The 24,096-nt window shown below is 39.1% G+C and overlaps 1 protein-coding gene across 1 annotated transcript in view; it reads right to left on the reverse strand.

Annotated features, from left to right (window-relative positions):
• FAM81B (family with sequence similarity 81 member B) overlaps positions 1 to 24,096 on the reverse strand; it is a gene marked incomplete at its 5' end in the record, with an annotated part of 60,803 nt that overhangs the window by 14,224 nt on the left and 22,483 nt on the right. Inside the window, 2 exons of the mRNA XM_041751422.1 lie at positions 15,348 to 15,477; positions 23,247 to 23,365. Coding sequence (XP_041607356.1) covers positions 15,348 to 15,477; positions 23,247 to 23,365 — 249 coding nt within the window. The remainder of the gene's footprint in view (positions 1 to 15,347; positions 15,478 to 23,246; positions 23,366 to 24,096) is intronic.

Genomic DNA, 24,096 nt, shown 5'->3' on the forward strand with positions numbered 1-24,096 from the left:
AACATTGTATATCAATAGGACACAGCCATATCCATAATCAGAGGTAAATTTGTGGCATTAAATGTTTCTATAATTATATAAGACAGAATAAAGCTATGCAAACCATTCATTTCACAAGGTTAAAAAGAATAACAAACCTAACCAGGGGAAAGCAGAATGAAGAAATTGACAAATTGTGATAAATGGAATTGCTCCTTTAAGAAAGAAGTGGATTGCTCTAATCCCTGGGACCTGTGGATATGATATGTTAGAGGGCCAAAGGGATTTGCAGCTCTAATTAAGGTTACAGACCTTGAAACAGGGAGATAAATCCTGTTTTTGCAATTGGGCCCAATTCAATCACATGAGCCTCTAAAAGCCAAGCACTCTCTCCCACCTAGAGTCAGAGAGATTTGAAGCATAATATGGACTTAGCCTGTTACTGGAGAGAAGCCACATGGAAAACATGAGAAAGAAAGCTGGCAGCTGGGGGACCATCAGTCTCAAACTGACAGCCAGCAAGAACCACAGTCACACAACTGCAAGAAACTGAATTTGACCAAAAACTTGAATGAGTCTGGTGGAGGACTAATTCCCAGAGCTGCCTCAAAGGAACACAGCCCTACTGATACCTCGATTTCTGTCTTGTGAGACTTTAAGTAGGTGATCTGCTCTAGCTTTGACCTGTGGAAACTTATTAGATGATATACTTATGTTGCTATAAACCACTAAGTGGGTAGTAATTTGTTATGGCAGCAATACGAAACTAATACATAAATATTAAAAATTAATAAGCAAGAAAAACAAGAAAAAATTATAGGATTGATATGTAAAGCCAAGAGGTAATTTCTTTGAGAAGGTAATAAAGTTTTTCTCAGTCTAAACATAAAATGTATAGATATTAAAATTAGGAATAAAAAGATAGAGTAGTCATAAGTATGAGCCAAATAATAGTGAAAACATTCACAAATCTGAAAGCGGAATAATTCACAAATTAATAATTCACAAATAAAATAATTCAAAAATAAAACATTCACAAATCTGAAAGCCAAATAATTATTGATCTTAATTCACCTCTCTCAATCCAAGACAAAATAGACCAAAGAATAAATAAGGATACAAAAGACCCAATCAATAAGCAATTTTTTAGGTATTGACTAAACGTTGTGCCGCCAAAATACAGAATATATTCTTTTAGAACATATGTAAAAATTTACCATACAGCCACCAAAAAACCCCTTAAAATATTCCAAAAACTGGTATATGTAACAAAAATTTCAATTATGATATAAAACTAAAAATGAATACCAGGACAACAAAAAGTCCTTAACTCAGAAAAAACAACAATCCCTCTTAAGATGTTCAGGCAAAGAAAAATACAATATACAATTGGAGAATTTCTAGGAAATAATAATGAGAACATTATATCAACCCTAGGAGATAAGGGAAAGTAAATGAATGCTCAGGGAAAATTCATAGTAAAAAATGCTTATACCAGTAAAACAAAGGAAGATTACAAATATGGAGTTCAAAAAGTAAGAAAGTGAAGCAAAACAAACCACAGGAAAAGAAAAAAAAAATATACAGAAGCTTAAATTGCTAAGAACATATGGAAAGAACAAAATAGAAACAGAACTTATAAATACATAAAACGACTGGCTCATTGGAGAGTAACCAATATTGTTAAGGAAAAACTTACCCATGTAATCAAAGGGGGGGAAAAACACAAATAAAATGGTGAGGGGGGAAAACTATACAAAGAGGAAGGAATAAAAACAAAACTAGAAGTATTTTGCACAATTTTATGAAATTTAATTTCAAAATCTGGATGAAAAAGGTAACTTTTTTCCAAAGAAAAATAAGTTACTAAAGCTGACCCTTGAAGAGATAGAACCTTTAAGTAGAACAATTTCCCAGAAAAAGCTGAGCAGAGATATCAAAGGTCTCTCCTTCCCATAAATCAATAGGCCCAGATGGCTTTGGAGGCAAAACTACCAAAACTTTAAAGTATAAATAATTGCAATGCTCTTTAAACTGTTTCAGAGCATAGAAAAAGAAGGGAAACTTCAAATTATTTGTATGAAGTAAGCAAAACATTGATTCTAAAATTTGAAAACGTTTGCACAGAGACTAATCTTGTTTATAAACATGGATGCAAACTTCTTAAAATAGCAAACAGTATCCAGCAGTACAACTTAAAAAAATCATAATCAAGTGCAATTTATTTTTTTAAACAAGAATTAATAAGAAATATAGTAATACAAATAATTATGCTGGTATATTTAAGAGAAAACTCCCCTGATTATCTCAACAAATGCTGAAAAGGCATTTGACAAAATTCATAATTACTTTTTTTTTTTAATTTTTATTTATTTATGATAGTCACAGAGAGAGAGAGAGAGAGAGAGGCAGAGACACAGGCAGAGGGAGAAGCAGGCTCCATGCACCGGGAGCCTGACGTGGGATTCGATCCCGGGTCTCCAGGATCGCGCCCTGGGCCAAAGGCAGGCGCCAAACCGCTGCACCACCCAGGGATCCCCATAATTACTCTTGATTAAAAACAAAAACTTGATGACCACAGCTTTGTAGTACAACCTGAAATCTGGCATTGTGATGCCCCCAGCTATGGTTTTCTTTTTTAATATTCCCTGGCTATTCAGGGTCTTTTCTCATTCCACACAAATCTTAAGATGATTTATTCCAACTCTCTGAAGAAAGTCCATGGTATTTTGATAGGGATTGCATTAAATATGTAAATTGCCCTGGGTAACATTGACATTTTCCCAATATTTTGCCAATCCATGAGCATGGAATATTTTTCCATCTCTTTGTGTCTTCCTCAATTTGTTTCAGAAGTGTTCTATAGTTTTTAGGATATAGATCCTTTACCTCTTTGGTTAGGTTTATTCCTAGGTATCTTACGCTTTTTGCGTGCAATTGTAAATGGGATTGACTCCTTAATTTCTCTTTCTTCAGTCTCATTGTTAGCACTGGGCATTTCTGTTAATGCCAGGAACAAGATCAGAATGACCACCATCCTTATGCTACTATTTATTTAATTACATAGTGGAGTTATTAAAGCAATTAGGACAGGGAGAGAAATTATGGATGTGGAAATGGGAAAAGAGGAGTAAAATTATTATTTAAAAATCATGTGATTATGTGCTTAGAAAACAACAACAAAAACAAGCTGAAAAATGTCTATAATCAAGAGGAGAATTTGCTAAATTAGTAAACCATAAAACTAATATGGCGTTCATTATATGCAACTAACAATTCGTGAGAAGACATAATGAAACATTATGATAAACTAAAAAGAAAAAAGATAACAAAATCCCAAAATACACTGAAGATGATGCATACATGAGGAAAATTTGAAACTACTCCTGATCGAAATAAGAGCAAACCTGCACAAATAGGAAGCATGCTATGTTCTTGGACTCAGCATTATCACTCTGTCAATTCTAAATTTATAAACTTAAGATGATTTCAATACAAATTAAAATTGAGTTTGTTGATTTGTTTGCTGGGACTAGACAGACTGATTTTAAAATCAAATGCAAAAACTAGCAATTATCACCAAGAACAGGGAGAAAAGAAAGCAACAAAAGGGACTCGCTGTACCAGGTATTAAAAGTACTGGGGTGCCTGGGTTGCTCATTCAGTTAAGAATCCGTCTCTTGGTTTCTGCTCAGGTCATGATCTCATGGGTGGTGAGAAGTAGTTCTGCTTTTGGACTGCATGCTCAGCAGGGCATCTGCTCCAGATTCTCTGCCCTTCCCCCCACTCATGCATGCTCTCTCTCTCTCTCACTCTAAAATAAATATTTTTTTAAATTAAAATACTATAAGGCCTCAGTGATTAAAATAACAAGGCATATTATTCGGAAAAACTCCAAATGGATCAAGAATTTAAATATAAACGGTAAAGCTATGAAAGTGCTAGAAGAAAACAGGAACAATTCTTTTAGGCCTCTGTATGTGGAATTTCTTTCTAAGTATGACTTAAAAGAAGCCTCAAAAGAAAAAACTGATAAAGTTAGCTACAAAGAGAGAATATAAGCATGCCAAAAGTCAAAAGACAGATGACAAACTGGGAATATGTATTTGCAGCTCTATCATAGTGAAAGGCTCATCTCCATAACATATAAAGAGCTCCTAGAAATTGAGACAAAAAAGAAAAATAGAAAAACAATATGGAAATGCATAAAAAAGATGAACAGATAGCTTGTTAAAAAGAAATATAAATAGCTCTTGAAGGTATGAACCTCACTCACATTAAGAAAGACTAAGTGAAACCTAGAGATTATAGTTTTTTCCTATAAGAATGACAAAATTCAAAAGTCAACACTGTTGGTGAGGCAATGGGGATATATAGGACATTTTTCGTATTGCCAGGAGCTGTGCAATATGGTCAAAGCCCCACAGAGTGCAAATCATTCAAAATAATAAACATGTACTTTGACCCAGCAATCACACATCTGGGTGTTGATCCTACAAACACACCTATATACACATACACACACACAAACATAAGTGCAAGGTTACACATTGCAGCATTGATTTGAAAGAGAAAAATATTGAAAATAGCCCAAATATCCATCTGTGAGACATTGGTAAAATGAGCTATTATATAGACAGGAAAAGTATGCAGTTGTAAAAAAGAATGAGAAAGCTTTCCATGTACTAATATGGGTGATCTCCGGGATATATTTTATTTTTTTTTATTTTATTTTTTTAATTAATTTTTATTGGTGTTCAATTTACTAACATACAGAAAAACACCCAGTGCTCATCCCGTCAAGTGTCCACCTCAGTGCCCGTCACCCATTCCCCTCCAACACCCGCCCTCCTCCCCTTCCACCACCCCTAGTTCGTTTCCCCGAGTTAGGAGTCTTTATGTTCTGTCTCCCTTCCTGATATTTCCCAACATTTCTTTTCCCTTCCTTTATATTCCCTTTCACTATTATTCATATTCCCCAAATGAATGAGAACATACACTGTTTGTCCTTCTCCGATTGACTTATTTCACTCAGCATAATACCCTCCAGTTCCATCCACGTGGAAGCAAATGGTGGGTATTTGTCGTTTCTAATTGCTGAGTAATATTCCATTGTATACATAAACCACATCTTCTTTATCCATTCATCTTTCGATGGACACCGAGGCTCCTTCCACAGTTTGGCTATTGTGGCCATTGCTGATAGAAACATCGGGGTGCAGGTGTCCCGACGTTTCATTGCATCTGAATCTTTGGGGTAAATCCCCAACAGTGCAATTGCTGGGTCGTAGGGCAGGTCTATTTTTAACCCTTTGAGGAACCTCCACACAGTTTTCCAGAGTGGCTGCACCAGTTCACATTCCCACCAACAGTGTAAGAGGGTTCCCTTTTCTCCGCATCCTCTCCAACATTTGTTGTTTCCTGCCTTGTTAATTTTCCCCATTCTCACTGGTGTGAGGTGGTATCTCATTGTGGTTTTGATTTGTATTTCCCTGATGGCAAGTGATGCAGAGCATTTTCTCATGTGCTTGTTGGCCATGTCCATGTCTTCCTCTGTGAGATTTCTCTTCATGTCTTTTGCCCATTTCATGATTGGATTGTTTGTTTCTTTGGTGTTGAGTTTAATAAGTTCTTTATAGATTTTGGAAACTAGCCCTTTATCTGATATGTCATTTGCAAATATCTTCTCCCATTCTGTAGGTTGTCTTTGAGTTTTGTTGACTGTATCCTTTGCTGTGCAAAAGCTTCTTATCTTGATGAAGTCCCAATAGTTCATTTTTGCTTTTGTTTCTTTTGCCTTTGTGGATGTATCTTGCAAGAAGTTACTGTGGCCGAGTTCAAAAAGGGTGTTGCCTGTGTTCTCCTCTAGGATTTTGATGGACTCTTGTCTCACATTTAGATCTCTCATCCATTTTGAGTTTATCTTTGTGTATGGTGAAAGAGAGTGGTCCAGTTTCATTCTTCTGCATGTGGATGTCCAATTTTCCCAGCACCATTTATTGAAGAGACTGTCTTTCTTCCAATGGATAGTCTTTCCTCCTTTATCGAATATTAGATGACCGTACATTTCAGGGTCCACTTCTGGGTTCTCTATTCTGTTCCATTGATCTATGTGTCTGTTTTTGTGCCAGTACCACACTGTCTTGACCACAGCTTTGTAGCACAACCTGAAATCTGGCATTGTGATGCCCCCAGCTATGGTTTTCTTTTTTAAAATTCCCCTGGCTATTCGGGGTCTTTTCTGATTCCACACAAATCTTAAAATAATTTGTTCTAACTCTCTGAAGAAAGTCCATGGTATTTTGATAGGGATTGCATTAAATGTATAAATTGCCCTGGGTAACATTGACATTTTTTACAATATTAATTCTGCCAATCCATGAGCATGGAATATTTTTCCATCTCTTTGTGTCTTCCTCAATTTCTTTCAGAAGTGTTCTATAGTTTTTAGGGTATAGATCTTTTACCTCTTTGGTTAGGTTTATTCCTAGGTATCTTATGCTTTTGGGTGCAATTGTAAATGGGATTGACTCCTTAATTTCTCTTTCTTCAGTCTCATTGTTAGTGTATAGAAATGCCATTGATTTATGGGCATTGATTTTGTATCCTGCCACGCTACCAAATTGCTGTATGAGTTCTAGCAATCTTGGGGTGGAGGCATTTGGGTTTTCTATGTAGAGTATCATGTCATCGGCGAAGAGGGAGAGTTTGACTTCTTCTTTGCCAATTTGAATGCCTTTAATGTCTTTTTGTTGTCTGATTGCTGAGGCGAGGACTTCCAGAACTATGTTGAACAGCAGTGGTGAGAGTGGACATCCCTGTCTTGTTCCTGATCTTAGGGGAAAGGCTCCCAGTGCTTCCCCATTGAGAATGATATTTGCTGTGGGCTTTTCGTAAATGGCTTTTAAGATGTCGAGGAAAGTCCCTCTATCCCAACACTCTGATGGGTTTTGATCAGGAATGGATGCTGTATTTTGTCAAATGCTTTCTCTGCATCTAATGAGAGTATCATATGGTTCTTGGTTTTTCACTTGCTGATATGATGAATCACATTGATGGTTTTATGAGTGTTGAACCAGCCTTGTGTCCCAGGGATAAATCCTACTTGGTCATGGTGAATAATTTTCTTAATGTGTTGTTGGATCCTATTGGCTAGTATCTTGTTGAGAATTTTTGCATCCATGTTCATCAGGGATATTGGTCTGTAATTCTCCTTTTTGGTGGGGTCTTTGTCTGGTTTCGGAATTAAGGTGATGCTGGCCTCATAGAACGAATTTGGAAGTACTCCATCTCTTTCTATCTTTCCAAACAGCTTTAGTAGAATAGGTATGATTTCTTCTTTAAACGTTTGATAGAATTCCCCTGGGAAGCCGTCTGGCCCTGGACTCTTGTGTCTTGGGAGGTTTTTGATGACTGCTTCAATTTCCTCCCTGGTTATTGGCCTGTTCAGGTTTTCTATTTCTTCCTGCTCCAGTTTTGGTAGTTTGTGGCTTTCCAGGAATGCGTCCATTTCTTCTAGATTTCCTAATTTATTGGCATACAGCTGTTCATAATATGTTTTTAAAATCGTTTGTATTTCCTTGGTGTTGGTAGTGATGTCCCCTTTCTCATTCATGATTTTATTAATTTGAGTCTTCTCTCTCTTCTTTTTAATAAGGTTGGCTAATGGTTTATCTATCTTATTAATTCTTTCAAAGAACCAACTCCTGGTTCTGTTGATCTGTTCCACAGTTCTTTTGGTCTCGATATCATTGAGTTCTGCTCGAATTTTAATTAACTGTCTTCTTCTGCTGGGGGTGGGGTCTATTTGTTGCTTTTTCTCTAGTTCCTTTATGTGTAAGGTGAGCTTTTGAATTTGAGATCTTTCCAGTTTTTGAATGTATGCTTGTATTGCGATGTATTTCCCCCTCAGGACTGCTTTTGCTGCATCCCAAAGATTTTGAACGGTTGTATCTTCATTTTCATTAGTTTCCATGAATCTTTTTAATTCTTCCTTAATTTCCTGGTTGACCTTTTCATCTTTTAGCAGGATGGTCCTTAACCTCCACGTGTTTGTGGTCCTTCCAAACTTCTTGTTGTGATTGAGTTCTAATTTCAAGGCATTATGGTCTGAGAATATACAGGGGACTATCCCGATCTTTTGGTATCGGTTCAGACCCGATTTGTGACCCAGTATGTGGTCTATTCTGGAGAAAGTTCCATGTTCTTGAGAAGAATGTGTATTCAGTTGAGTTTGGATGTAAAGTTCTGTAGATATCTGTGAAATCCATCTGGTCCAGTGTATCATTTAAAGCTCTCATTTCTTTGGAGATGTTGTGCTTAGAAGACCTATCCAAGGTAGAAAGAGCTAGATTGAAGTCACCAAGTATAAGTGTATTATTATCAAGGTATTTCTTGAGTTTGGTTATTAATTGGGTAAATATTTGGCAGCTCCCACATTCGGGGCATATATATTGAGGATTGTTAAGTCCTCTTGTTGGATCGATCCTTTGAGTATGAGATAGTGTCCCTCTTCATCTCTCACTATAGTCTTTGGGGTAAATTTTAATTTATCTGATATAAGGATGGCAACCCCTGCTTTCTTTTGAGGACTGTTTGAATGGTAAATGGTTCTCCAACCTTTTATTTTCAGGTTGTAGGTGTCCTTCTGTCTAAAATGAGTCTCTTGTAGACAGCAAATAGATGGGTCCTGCTTTTTTATCCAGTCTGAAACCCTGCGCCTTTTGATGGGGTCATTAAGCCCGTTCACGTTCAGAGTTACTATTGATAGATATGAGTTTAGTGTCATCTATATCTATTCAGTCCTTGTTTTTGTGGATTGTTCCACTGAACTTCTTCTTAAAGGGGAATTTTAAGAGTCCCCCTTAAAATTTCTTGCAGAGCTGGTTTGGAGGTTACATATTCTTTCAGTTGCTGCCTGTCTTGGAAGCTCTTTATCTCTCCTTCCATTTTGAATGAAAGCCTTGCTGGATAAAGTATTCTTGGTTGCATGTTCTTTTCATTTAGGACCCTGAATATATCCTGCCAGCCCTTTCTGGCCTGCCAGGTCTCTGTGGAGAGGTCTGCTGTTACCCTAATATTCCTCCCCATAAAAGTCAGGGACTTTTTTTCTCTTGCTGCTTTAAGGATCTTCTCCTTATCTTTGGAATTTGCAAGCTTCACTATTAAATGTCGAGGTGTTGAACGGTTTTTGTTGATTTTAGGGGGGGGATCTCTCTATTTCCTGGATCTGAATGCCTGTTTCCCTTCCCAGATTAGGAAAGTTTTCAGCTAGGATTTGTTCAAATACATATTCTGGCACTCTGTCCCTTTCCGCGCCCTCAGGAACCCCAATTAAACGTAGGTTTTTCTTCCTCAGGCTGTCATTTATTTCCCTTAATCTATCCTCATGATCTTTTAATTGCTTGTCTCTTTTTTCCTCAGTTTCCCTCTTTGCCATCAACTTGTCTTCTATGTCACTCACTCGTTCTTCCATCTCGTTAACCCTCGTCGTTAGGACTTCTAGCTTGGATTGCATCTCATTTAATTGATTTTTAATTTCTGCCTGATTGGATCTAAATTCTGCAGTCATGAAGTCTCTTGAGTCCTTTATGGTTTTTTTCTAGAGCCACCAGTAGCTGTAAAATAGTGCTTCTGAATTGGCTTTCTGACATTGAATTGTAATCCATATTTTGTAACTCTGTGGGAGAGAGGGCTGTTTCTGATTCTTTTTTTTGAGGTGAGGTTTTCCTTCTAGTCATTTTGCTCAGTGCAGAGTGGCCAAAAACAAGTTGTATTGGGAAAAAGAGAAAAAGAGAGAAGGAAAGAAAAGAGAAAAAAAAGAGAAAGAAAAAAAAGGGGAAAAAGAGAAGAAAAAGAAAGAAAGGGGAAAAAAGAAAAAAAAAGGGGGGGTGGGGTGGGGGAAGCAATCAGAAATCAAGAAGAAAGAAAGAAAAAAGCACAAAACAAAACAAAACAAAAACAAACAAAACAAAAAAAAAAAACAAAAATAAAAACAAAAAACACGGGGGAGTATCTTCCGATTCTGTATACTTTAAGTCCCTTGACTTCCCTTGGAACTGGTCCGAGTCGCTGGTCTTCTGGGGGAGGGGCCTGCTGTGCTGATTCTCAGGTGTTAGCACTTGGGGGAGCTGCTCTGCCCCTGCCTGGTGCAGGGCTCAGTGGGGGTTGTTGACCCCGTGAGGCCCCGGGAGGAAGCCACAGTGGCGGGGGCAGCTCTGGGACCCTGGAGTCAGCTCCCGCAGTAGCTCCGGGGCTCTCCGTCTGCAGGGCCTGGGGGCTCCGGGCGGGGCCGCTGATCTGCTCAGCTCCAGGCAGGAGCGTCCTGGCTGTCCTGGGCCCTCCCGGCCTCTGCCTGTCCCGGAGGAGGCCGGATCCTGGGCTGTGTCCCAGCGCCCTGTGCTCCGGGGCCTGCGCTGTTGGATTCGCTCCCGCCCCGCAGCCCCCTCCGCGGAGCCGCCGCCCGAGCCCCTCCGAGCTGCTCCGGGTCCCGCCGAGCGCTGCAGCCCTTAGGGAGCTCGGGGCATCTCCCGGGGCGCAGGTGCCTGTTACTGTCCCAGGGAGCCCGAGGGTATCCCCGCCCTCCTGGGTCCTGCTCCACCTCCCTGTAGGCCCCTTTCTGCCCAGGAAGGTTGGTGCAGCTCCTGCTCCTCCGGGACGGGGCTCTCCTGTCCTGGGGACACTCGCCCCGGCCTCAGCCCGGCTCCTCGCGGGGCCCCTCCCACTTGGAGGCCTTTTGTGTCTTTATTTCTTTTTCCCCGTCTTCCTACCTTGATAGAAGCGCGAACTCTTCTCACTGGAGCGTTCCAGCTGGTCTCTCTTTAAATCTCAGGCCGAATTCGTAGATTTTCAGGATGATTGGATGGTTTTCTAGGTAATTTGTTGAGGACAGGTGACTTGGAGACCCTACTCCTCCGCCATCTTGCCCCTCCCCCCTCCAGGATATATTTTAGTTAAGAAAAAGCAAGATAAAGACCTAAATGTACCCAGCAATTGCACTACTGGGGATTTACCCCAAAGATACAGATGCAGTGAAAGACTGAGACACCTGCACCCCAATGTTTATAGCAGCAATGTCCACAATAACTATACTGTGGAAGGAGCCTCAGTGTCCATCGACAGATGAATGAATAAAGAAGATGTGGTCTATGTATACAATGGAATATTACTCAGCCATTAGAAAGGATGAATATCCACCATTTGCTTCGATGTGGATGGAACTGGAGGGTATTATGCTGAGTGAAGTAAGTCAATTGGAGACAGACAAACATTATATGGTCTCATTAATTTGGGGAATATAAAAAATAGTGAAAGGGAATAAAGGGGAAAGGAGAGAAAATGAGTGGGAAATATCAGTGAGGGAGACAGAACATGAGAGACTCCTAACTCTGGGAAATGAACAAGGGGTCATGGAAAGGGAGGACGGGGTGACTGGGTGATGGGCACTGAGGGGGGCACTTGACAGGATGAGCACTGGGTGTTTACTGTATGTTGGCAAATTGAACTCCAATAAAAAATATACAAAAAAATAAGTAAAGTGAAAGGATGAAAAAAGATATTACCTATATTACCTCCAAATAGGGGTGGAAAAAAAAAAGACCTAAATGTGAGACAGGAATCCATCAAAATTCCATTCGAGAATACAGGCTGCAACCTCTTTGACCTCAGCTGTAGCAAATTCTTACTAGACACGTTACCAGAAGTAAGGGAACAAAGGCAAGAATAAAGTACTGAGACTTCATTAAGATAAAAAGCTTCTGCACATTGAAGAAAACAATCAACAAAACTCCAAGGCAGCATATGGAATGGGAGAATATATTTGTAAATGACATATCAGGTAAAGGGTTAGTATCCAAAAATGTATAAAGAGCTTATCGAACTCAATACTCAAAAACCCAAATAATCCAGCTAAGAAATGGGCGGAAGACATGAACAGGCATTTTTCCAAAGAAAACATCAGAAGAATAACAGACACATGAGAAGATGCTCAACATTGCTCATCAGGGGCTATAACTCAAAACCACAATGAGATATCACCTCACATCTGTCACAGTGGCTAACATTAGCAACACAGGAAACAAAAGGTGTTGGCAAGGATGCAGAGAAAGGGGAACCTTCTTGCACTGTTTGTGGGAATGCAAATTGGAACCCTGCTGGAAAATAGAATGGAAGTTCCTCAGAAAGTTAAAAATAGAACTACCCTATGACCCAGCAATTGCACTATTAGCCATTTACCCAAAGGAAACAAAATACAGATTTGAAGGAGCACATGCACCCTGTTTACAGCAGCATTATCAACAATAGCCAAACTACGGAGAGAGCCCAAATGTCCATTGACTGATGAATGAATAAAGATGTGTGTGTGTGTGTGTGTGTGTGTGTGTACATGCACACATATATATATATATACACACACACATATATGTATAGAACTTACCCATCAAAAAAGAATGAAATCTTGCCATTTGCAACAACATGGATGGAGCTAGAGTGTGTTATGCTAAGTGAAATAAGTTAGAGAAAGACAAATATATGGTTCAACTCATGTGGAATTTAAGAAAGAAAACAGATGAATGTATGGGAAGGGCAGGGGAGGGAGGGAGAGAGGGCAATAAACCATAAGAGACTCTTAAGGAACAATCTGAGGGTTGACGGAGGGAGGTGGTGGGGGGGATAGGATAGATGGGTGAAGGGTATTAAGCATTGGGTGTTGTATGTACGTGATGAATCACTGAATTCTTCTCCAGAAACTAATATTGCACTGCATGTTAACTGAGTAAAATTTATATTAAAAAAAATAAAATAGGTGCAGCATAGTAGTATATAAAATACTATCTCTTTTGTAAAAAGGAAATAAGATTATAGTTGCATTTGCTTGTATCTGCATAAGGGCATACTGAAAGAATCCTGAACAGAATAATAAAAATGGTTTTCATGAGGGAAACAAAGAATGTGATAATTGGTGACAGAGGTAGCCATGAAAATTCTCAGTGTACATTTTCTTTCTTTTAAAAGATGTATTTATTTGAGAGACAGTCATGGCACAGTGGGGGGGGGGAGGAAGAAGGAGTGGGAGAGAATCTCAAGCAGATTCCCTGGTGACTATGGAGCCCAACTTGGGGCTCAGTATCATGACCTTGAGATCATGACTCAAACCAAAATCAAGAGTTGGACACTTAACCAACTGAGCCACTCTGGCAACCCAAATTTTCTTATGTAGTTTTGGTTTGTGAGCCATACATATCATATTATTACCTAAAAAAAAAAAAATCCCAAAAACTAAGGAGAACTATAGTCAATGTCACTTTTGAACTTAGATGCAAAGTCAAATGCTGAATGATTACCCAGTGACTATATGGCAGAAAATGCATGAATGTTTCAGTATTGGGAAATGTATTGGCCTAGGACATTAGAAATCCAAAGAGGTAAACAAGTGAATAAATAAAAACCCAAACCAAAAAAAACAACTAATATGATGATTTAGGCATTTGTTGATGTCTACAAGGCAATTTATAAAATTAAATATTCAGTCCTAATAAAAACTAAATACTAATAAAAAATAATGGAAGTAAGTAGAAATTGATACTTCCTTAGCATGGTTAAATATCAAGCCAGTGGCCAACAGCAAACAACAAAGATGTCCCCAGTACAATCAGAAACTGGAGAAGGTGCCCTCTATGACCTTTTCATAGTCCAACACATTTTATTTAACAGTGATCTGGAAGTTCTGGTCATGACCTTATGAAAAAAGTACTGAGGTTTTCAATCAGAAAATTGCAGATAAAGTGGTTATGATTTGTTGATATGAATGAATATTTTTTAAAAGATTTATTTGAGAGAGAGGGAGAGAGCACAAGCAGGGCGAGTGGCAGGCAGAGGGAGAGGGAGAAACAGACTCTCCACTGAGCAGGGAGCCTGAGGAGGGGCTCAATCCCCCTGGGATCATGACCTGAGCCAAAGGCAGATGCTCAACCATCTGAGCCACCCAGGTGCCCCATGACTGAATATATTGAAAAACAAAGAGAATCTACCAAAAAACTATTAGGACTTAGTTAGATGGGTGTGTAGGTGTGGGCAAGGTGAGTCCATAGGTGCTACAGTAAACTATGTGAAGCTTCTGCTTTTGATAAACTGACTCTATGAACAAATAATCAAACACTGAACTTTCATCTCCCCCAATTCCCAAAGGATTTCTTTCCACTTTGTTCTGCCCAAACGACTTCAGAGGAGATGTGCTTGTTATTACATAAGATATGCAAGAAAGTGGGGCGCCTGGGTGACTCAGTCAGTTAAGTGTCTGACTCTTGATCTTGGCTCAAGGTCATGATCTCAGGCTCTTGAGATTGAACCCCACACTCGACTCTGAACGGAGTGTGAAGCCTGCTTAAGATTCTCTCTCTCTCTCTCTCTCTTCCCCAACCCCTGCCTCCTGCTCATGCTCTCTCTCTAAAATAAGTAAAGAAATAAATGCATAAAATTATGTGACAAAGAAGGACACAGAAGAATTCTCACTAGCTCCTTTAATTAAGCCATTGACTGGAAGATGAAAAAGGATAGGGATTTCAGGCAGAAAAGAGCACAAATATTATGGAGGCCACACAACATCTTAGAGTTAGTAGGGACCTACCTGCAGGTTGTTTAGTATGACTGGGTGTGCAGGGTGAGCCAGGAAACATGGGGTGAACTGAAGAGACAAGCAGGGGGCCCATGTGGAGATGGCCTTTAAAACCAGGCCAATGGATTTGTACGTTATTTTGTGAGAGACATAACCTATTGTAGGGCTGTAACAGACTCAATTCGCATTTAGCTCACATCTTTAATAATCATAGCTTCCGTGACATATTGCTTTGCTTATAATCCTTGGTTCTACGATCCAAGGAAAACCCAGAGAGGAAGGGAATAACAGCAACAGTGGAATCAAGTAGCACAGGCTTACAGTGGGTAGCTGTGTTAGAACATGGGGGCGGGGGCGCTCATTAAATATTTATTAATTCAACTGACAGTGCCATATTTAATGGCACATTTTAATATGACAGTGTCATATTTAAACTCTTTTGAAGAAAAGAGCTCTTTTGAAAGATTACCATGTGACTAGGCATTTTGATAAGCTATAATGATCTTCTGGCAATAACACATAAGGGAAGAGTTCCAATATTGGGATGCCTGGGTGGCTCAGTGGTTGAGCATCTACCTTTGGCTCAGGGCGTGATCCTGGGGTCCTGGGATCGAGGTCTGCATTTGGCTCCCTGTGCGGAGCCTGCTTCTCCCTCTGCCTGTGTCTCTCTGTCTCTCTCTCTGTGTCTCTCATGAATAAATAAAATCTTAAAAAAACAAAAAACAAGCAAAAATTTCCAAATAATTTCAGTTACCTTCATATCCAAGTTCTTAGAAACAGTTTCTAGGGCAGACATGAAATCTTGAATTGTTTTTTCAATTTTCCGGTGCTCGTGCCTGATGAAGTGAATGTCTCCAGAAAGTTTCACAATGCTGGAGTCACATCTAGCAGCAAGACGAAAATCGGTTGTGAGATCAATAGGCTCAAACACTTTTAATACTACAGTAGGATGTGTGCATTCACCTGATGATAAAAGTTCTAAAGTTCTTTGAATAATGAGTTAGTAGATGTAGAACCACTGCAGAAATCTTCATTTTTCTCTTCTTTTCCTGATGGGAGAGAAACCAGGTTGGAAAATGATACATTGACATCAAAGAACTGGATTGGAGTAGATGAAGGCATGGGGAGAAAATGGGAGGGATTTTAGATTTTCAGTCTGATGTATTTATTCAATCACAGGAGTTCCAGGAGATTTTAATGTTGGAAATACTCCCTGCTGCCTGTGGTGTAGGCAAAATTGAAACTTTTGCCTGTTCTATACTATATCCTGAAATCACTTTCCCCCATTTAGTCTCTTTCATTGATCTCAAGATTGTCATTTCTCCTCTGACTACAAAGAGTCCCAGGTCACCATCATCTTCCAACCCATCTTCAAAAAAACAATTCCCCTCCTCTTAGTCCCAATCAAAAATCCAGCTCCTTGAGTGGTCTCAGTCAAGAATGGTCTTATAATAGGATGAAAGCAATTCACACTAACATGTGAATGAAGTTTTGGCCCATAAAGTTGCATTTGTTTTCTTAAGGAAGGAATTCTAGTGAAATGGGGCTGGAGTTGAAGATTAAGCATCTTCCCAGCCTGTCAGGGAACCCCACCCCACTATCACCACTCAAGGCTTCTCCTGGGAGACAACAGGTTACATATGGTATTACACTTTCAATGTAGTCCTATACGCATGAAAGATAGGTTGTAGGATGCTGTTCTTTATACAAGGTTATCAGAGATCACTCTGTGGTTTGTAATTTTATAAAATAACTCTTTTGACTGTCCTAAAATGATATTTATTAGGAAGCTTATTGTCATGTTGTCATGCTAAGTGCTATAAATATTGTTTTATAGCTGTCAATATTTTTTAGGATCTGGAAATGAATTTGTTTTTTCAGATTTTTGGTGCCAAAGCTGAGCCAAAAGTGAGTAAGATGGTAGTTTTGCCTGAGAAATCCCTTCAAGAGATACCAGGGGACAGTCGTGGGAGTGGAGAGACTGCTGGGAGGAAAAATTTGGAATTAAGCTGATCAAAATGGGAGCTGGCTTGAATGCACCAAAGTCATGGGCAAAAGCCATTAGCACTTTTGTGCGTATAAACTGTTGCTGTCAAAACAAGCTCTGTTGTCCATTAGTTAGGATATTGTTACGTGGATCTGCGTGAAGATCCCTAAAGATTACATCGAAACAGTTGCTGCTGTCACCGCTCCCTGTCACTTCTCACCCAATGCCCTCCTTGTTCGACCTTCAGAGACAGCTGCTCTGCACCTTGTAGACGAATGGTTAAGAACTGGTCTGTGGTGTCACATGGAACCTGGCATTGAATCTGCCACTTTTGAGCTTTGCAAGCTGCGAAAACCTTCTTTTCTTTCTTTTTCTTTCTTTTCTTTTCTTTTCTTTTTTTTTTTTTTTTTAAGATTTTACTTATTTATTCATGAGGGACACACAGAGAGAGGCAGAGACACAGGCAAAGGGAGAAGCAGGCTCCTCCCAGGGAGCCCAATGTGGGACTCGATCCCAGGACCCTGGGATCATGACCTGAGCCAAAAGCAGCCGCTCAACCACTGAACTACCCAGGCGCCCCTGGGACAAGTTTCTTAAGGTCTATGAGTTTCAGTTTTCCTTAACTGAGAAAAGTGAGTAAAGACAGACCAAGGTCACTGCCTGTCACTGCAGTTTGTCTACCATAAAAGCCCAGGGTTGCCAGACACATGGACACATGGACACAAGAGACATAACTAGTGTCTCGAGGGTTGCTTCTCAACCTTCAAAAGCATGAGTGGCTATCCTGAAAAATGTCGCTGAGTGGGGTTATTTAAGGATGAACGGAGGTCATGACTAGAGAGGGTGTAGCCAGTGCCTGGTGCTGGGGAAGCACCCCCACCGCATCAGCAGCTTCATTTATTCTTTCCTGTCTTCCCATGCAAGACCCCACCGCCGGCCTAAGGCCGCAGGCTGACTTGTCTCGTCTACCTGGCTGCCTAGTAATTATTTCTGCTGATCCTTCGACCAGGATCTCTTGATTCCATTGTTCTCATTGCAATGTTTCTGGGTTCACAGTCTCATTTATGGATTCAAATCTCTGTTTCAACAAAGTTTTCTTCTCTTATACCCATGCATAATTTTTCCCTGAAGAATCCATTCTCTTTCCTGCTGTGGGAGTCCTATAGGGTCTAAGTTGAATGAGTTTTACTTGTCTGTTGTAGGTATCATTTTTCTACGACCATTTTTATATAGAAAATTGTTTTCTCTTCATTTTGTATGGTTTGCTCACGTTTGCTTTCTTTTTTTAAAAGAAATTATTATTTATTTTAGTTGTATTTTTTCCATTTAGAGGGCTTCCAAAGCATATTTAATCTCTGTAATATTTCGGGTTCCCCCCCCCCTTATTCCTGAGCAACTCCAGTTTATCTTGTTTTTTTTAGGTGATAATCTCTTTTGGGGGAACCCTTTTTTAAAAAATAGTTTTTATTTTATGAAACTAAAACATGCCTATAGTTTAGAAGTCAATACAAACTAAAAAAAGGCTGATAACAAACTGAAGATGGCTCCTTGCTCTGTCTCTCCGTGCTCTTCTCAGGCCTCCCTGCAGACAAGTGCCCATCTTCACCCCCAGTTTCAGAGGTTTCTGGTGCAGCCAACTTCTATGCCTTTTGAGAATTCTGTGGAGAATGTGTAAAACCAGATCATTCCCTGCTTATCCCACAGGTTTAAAATTGGTTTTATGAGGCCTGCTAAGTCCGTTTCCACACGTCTTGTCTATTTTCTAGGTTCCAAGATTTTTACGCTCATAGCCTCTGTCTTTGTGGATATGTTTTCAAGAGAAAGATTTTTTTTTTTTTTTTGCTAGATTTAGTGGGATTTTAGAAAAGAGCAAAACCACATGTGACTGTTCACTCAGCAATCTTCTTTTAGCTCTTCCTTTTGTTCTTCTTTGAAACCAGGAGAAATTTTGGTGTGTTTTTTGGGGTAATTCCTCTCATTAAGGTGTGTTCATTGGCCTTATGTTTTTCTGTCTCTGTCAGTCTCTTGGTGGTGGTGGTGGTGATTTTTGTGCATAGCCTAGATTCTTCCTAACTATCACTCTTACATCTCTGAATGATGGTGAAATGGGGGGTCCATTTCCCCATTTTTCTCTTCAAAAACTAGATTGCTGTATTTCACAGCCAATCATTGAGTCCTACAGTCTCTGTTGTGACACTCTAGGCCTCCTCCACCTCCTCTGCCTATAGCACCACCCCATTTCTCTCGGGTGTCAGTTAGCAAGCACCAGGGCCTAGATGATCAATAACATGATTGGATCCTCAGATACACTCCCCAACTCTCTGTGTTACTGACCTGAACCTCTAAAGGGACATTCTTATCTCTCCCATGACCCACAAGAGCCCTGAGGTAATATTGCTCCATACAAATTATTTGGCCTATGCCTTTTAGGATTATTACTCTTGATTTGGAGCAAATCATTATGTTTAAGATCTGAGGAGGACCAGACACCATAGAACTTGGGAAGTGTACTCTGTTTGTGGTTAGCAGTTGTGGCGACTTCCAAGTTATATTAAAGATGGAGCTTTTGTTTCCCTTCTTTTATTTTTAACTGGCTTTTAAGGTGTCTCAAGTGAGAGAAGTGAAGTAAAAATATTTTTATTCAACCATTATAATCAGAAGTTCCTACTCTTAGCTTTTCAGAAGTTGACAATATCCATGGTACCTTTATTGTTTCTCCAAAGGATATGGCCTCTGCTTTTAATCACATATCAACACAATTCATTATTTTTTCATAAGCAAATCCTCCTTTGGGTCCCAAATAGCCAAATGTGGCTAGAAGTTTGGCCTCCTTTGGCTGCTGCTGCAGACTGTAAATCATAGTCATCCCTGTGGGTATTCTTTACATATTTGCTTTTCCTTTTTTGCACTTGAGACTATGATCTACTGAATAGAAAAGAGGGTATCAAAGCAGGCCAGACAACTTTGAGAACCTCATGTCATTGGAAACACTTGCTTTTAAACTGCCAATGTTTTGGAGTAAGAAATAAAGTACAAAATTCAAAGCACATTCTCATTATTAGATATTGTGTTTGATTTATGCTGCTGTAAAATGTTTGTTAGGAATTATGTTGAAATAATCAGCTTAATCTCAGTTATGCTAAGATACTAATTGGAATGAAGGTCAATATATGTGGAAAGACAGTAATTAATTCAGTCTCAGCTTGTTCATTAGTCACTTACATGACAAAAATATACGAAACAGGAGAGGAAGTGATTTTAAGTCTTATGGCTTTTAGCCAGATTCTGTCTCAGATTAACAAATAGATTTAAGAAATTTTCATAAAACAGAGACATTCCAAGGAAAAAAATATGATCCTTGTCTGAAAATCACTATGTAGGATTCAAGGGGAAGGTAATTAAACAATTGAAGAATAAAATAGAGGAATAGAAGGCTCTTGGTTTCTTCTCCTCCTGTGAATGCACCAAATAAATAGCTATACACTGATCAGTTTCCTCTGAGAAAAATCCAGAAACTAATTTAAAGACTCCTACATAACAGGCAACTAAGAAAATACCCAAATTGAAGTGAATAGGAAAAGCTGACAGATTTATGCTGTAAATCATCTTGGCACAGTGCCTTCCTTACAATTGGGAGGGGACCCCGAAATCCCAGCTCCTCCCTGAGGAGTGAAGGGTTTGGACCACACATCTAGCACCCCAACTTTTACAGCTGCCACTGGAAAGACTGGCTTCCAAATCACCCAGCTCTGAGAGCTGATGGGCTCATTTGCAAGTCCTTTGGGACCAAAACAAACAAACAAACAAACAAGAAAACACAAAGAGGGAGCTTTGAACCACCACAAGATTAAAAAATGGACAAAGGATCTGAATAGACATTTATCCAAAGATGACATACAAATGACCAGCAGGTACGTGAAGAGGTCCCCAACATCATCAGCAGACTATAAATCAAAACCACAAGGAGATACCATCTTACACCTGTTAGGATGGCTATTATCAAAGTAATAAGATAACAAATGGTGACTAGTATGTGGAGAAAAGGAAACACTTGTATAGTGTTGGTAAGAATATAGATTGGTAGAGCCATTATAGAAAACAGGATGAAGGTTCTTCAGAAAACTGAAAATAAAACTCTGACATCATCCATCAACCCCTCTTCTGGATCTACATCCAAAGGAAATGAAGTCAGTACTTGGAAGAAAGATCTGCACTCCCACGCTCATTGCAGCAATATTCACAATAGCCAAAATATGTCTGTTGACAGATGAATGGATAAAGAAATTGTGAAATACCCACAGAAGCACGCACACATTTTAATAATTATTTAGACTCAAAAAAGGGGATATTGCCATTCGCGAATACGTGAATGAAGGCGGAGGACATTATGCTAAGTTAATTAGGGTAGGCGCAGAAAGACAGAAACCACAGGATCTTATATAGAATCTGAAAAAGTCAAATACATAAAAGCAGAGAGTAGAATGGTGGTTATCCAGTGTGAAGAGGTGGAGGAAATGTGGAAACGTCGGTTGACGAGTACAAAGTTATAGTTAGGTAGGAAAAATATACCTAGAGATGACTACAGTTAATAATATTGTGTTGAAGAATGGAAATATGCTAAGGATGTAGATTTTAAGTGTTCTTATCACACACACAAGATAGTAACTATGTGAGGAGAAGATATATTAATTAGCTTGACTATAGTAACCATTTTAGTATGCACATGTATCTATTAAGTCATCATGTATAGACTTCAAATATAATTTTTGTTTTTAAGAAAGACAAAAAAAATAAACTGAAGCAGAGCAAAAAGAATTGCGCATCTTGTTCTTGATAGTATTCCACTCATGTCTTGGTTTCATTTAAGTCTTATATGTAAGGCAAGATTTACAAAAATAGTATAGTAGGTTTGTAAGCAGTTTGCAGAAAAAAATAGTTGGGGCATCATCAACATACCACCAAATGAAACCAAATTCCAAGTTTTATGCAAAACAAAAGTTTGGCGTTTATCTTTGCGAAATCATGGCACATCTAAGTATGATTGTGGGTTTGCTAGTGTTTGTTTTATTATCTTGCTTCATGACTTATCCAGATATTATAAAATGTCCTTTATGTGTATCAAACACTATATAGTGAAATATAGAATTTTGTATATTTTGATGTATAAACATATATTTATAAATAATATAATTGCATACCTGTGTGTATACACATAGGTACTATTCCTATAGATTGTTTTCCTAATGTCTGTTACCTGCTCTGCCCTTTCATGGCTAGTGCTTTAGTTGAAGCCCTTCACATTTGTCACTTTGATTGCTGCAGTAGCCTTCCTTTCATTTTCACCTTCCTTTCCGCACCCCAGCAATTCAGCTACTAGAGAATGTTGCTAAATATGTCACCCCCTTACTTAAAATATTCCCATGGTTATTTATAATGTTCTACTTAAAGTTCAAACTTCTTACTGTGGCCCACAAGACTCCTCAGCCTCTAACCTAGACCATTTGTGAGGTTCATCTCCCACCTCTTCCTAAATGCAAACCCCAAAATACCAAAATTAAAACACCCTTCTCATGAGTAGCCCCTTGAACATGCCACAGTAATTCATCCCTGATGTATTTTGCACATATTATTCCTCCTAAATGAAGTGCATTTTCCATCCTTCCTTGTCCAGCTAACTAGCTATGGATCCTTCAAAACTCATCTCAACTGTTACCTCCTCCAGGAAGACTTCCCTATGCCTCAATCTGATTTGGGTGTTCCCATGGCACCACAGGCTCTCATTGTAGTGTTCATCTAATTTCTTATATTTGGAGTTTTTTTTCCCAGATACACATAAACCTGGGGTTTTGGCAAATTGGAAGGGAACCATGTATTGAATCTCTGAACTCTAGCACACTGTCTGGGCATATGGTTATATGGTATACAGCATGTAGCTTAACACATTTTTTGTTGTAGACTGTCTAAAAGAAGTTTATCACCTAATTCTTATGTGGTCACTAACATTTCAGAGCAGATTAGCAAGATGAAGTTCAGGTATTTCAGGAGAGAAGAATGAGGTGCTGGTGGAAGATGTAGAGTTGCAAAGGTGTCTAAGTCAGTGATTCACAAGTGATCTTTGATATGCCTACTAGAATGGTCCTGCCATTGTCAACACCCACAGATTTTTGCTAACCCACATAGCATTAATTCTTTTGATTTGTAAACATCATATGAAAGATGTTACTCAAAATTTTATCCATTTGAAAGTAAGTTTCTTTTGTTAGACTTTTTTTTTAATTTTTTTTGTTAGACTTTTATATGTCAATCTTATATATTTTAAATGTTTTAATTGTTAGAATTTGACACATTTGGGGATTTTGTTTGTGGCTGTGAGGCCATGTCTTTGTATAGATGTTGGCATTTGGACACCCGAGGGCTTTATGGACAAGATGATTCTTGTCACTTTCAGATGGAACCAAACTGGACGTTGTATATAAGGGGTCTTTTATAAGACCCCTTGAGTCTCACAGGTGGAATAAGGCTTTCAAATTCTATCCTATACTTTCTCAACTACCACCTGATAATTTAGCCTAATGTAAAAACAATATCTACTTTTCTAGTGTATGGAACTTATTTGGGAATAAGAATTCAGTGGGCAAGAACTGACTGTTAGATGCTTCTTCTCACCTTGCTACTCTTCCTCGAAGATCTCCAACTCCATGAAGGTGTTTGGTGTTTAGCTCCTGTACTGCAAAATTAGTTCCTGTGGCCGCCTGGTCTCGAGCTCTTATTTGTTCTTCCAAAATCTGTAATTTTGAGTATAAATTCCCATTAATTTCCCATCACACATGATAAGAAAATATGGTTTAAAGCAGAGGTTGCAAAATCAAATGATTTTCCTGATTGGGCTGATAGTATAAATAAGTGAGAGAGTCTTATGTCAGGCAGAGGCGGTCCCTGCCTTATCTGAGGGAGGCGATGATGGCCTGATTCCAGCAGATGGTTGCCAGGTAGGAATAATGGCTCAACAGAGTTTCAACACCAGTCCAAATATAGATTTTATGTTAAATCTTTCCATTTTTTAAAAAGATCTGTTTATTTCAGAGAGAGTGAGAGCGAGCAAGCACAAGCATAAGTGAGGGGAGGGGCAGAGGGAGAGAAAAGATCCCAAGCAGACTTACCACTGAGCGTGCAGCCCAATGCAGGCCTGATCCCCCAACCTCAAGACCATGACTAGAGCTGAAACCCAGTTGGAAGCTTAACTGACTGAGCCACCCAATCAACCCTAAATCTTTCAATTTTTAAGTACAGGCATCTTAGTCAAAATCTTTTATAAACATGACATGGGCCAAATAAAACATGACATGGGCCAAATAAAACATACTTATTGTGCTCTTATAGCTATGGGTTTCCATTTGGCCATCACTGATATAAAAGCTTTTCACAAAAACCTATTTCAGAATTGGTGGTAGGTTTAGAAAAAGGGATCTTTCATATGGTATCAGGCAAGACCCTGATTGACTTTACAGATTGACTC

Source organism: Vulpes lagopus, chromosome 4 (genome assembly GCF_018345385.1).
Source record: "Vulpes lagopus strain Blue_001 chromosome 4, ASM1834538v1, whole genome shotgun sequence".
Lineage (NCBI taxonomy): Eukaryota > Metazoa > Chordata > Mammalia > Carnivora > Canidae > Vulpes > Vulpes lagopus.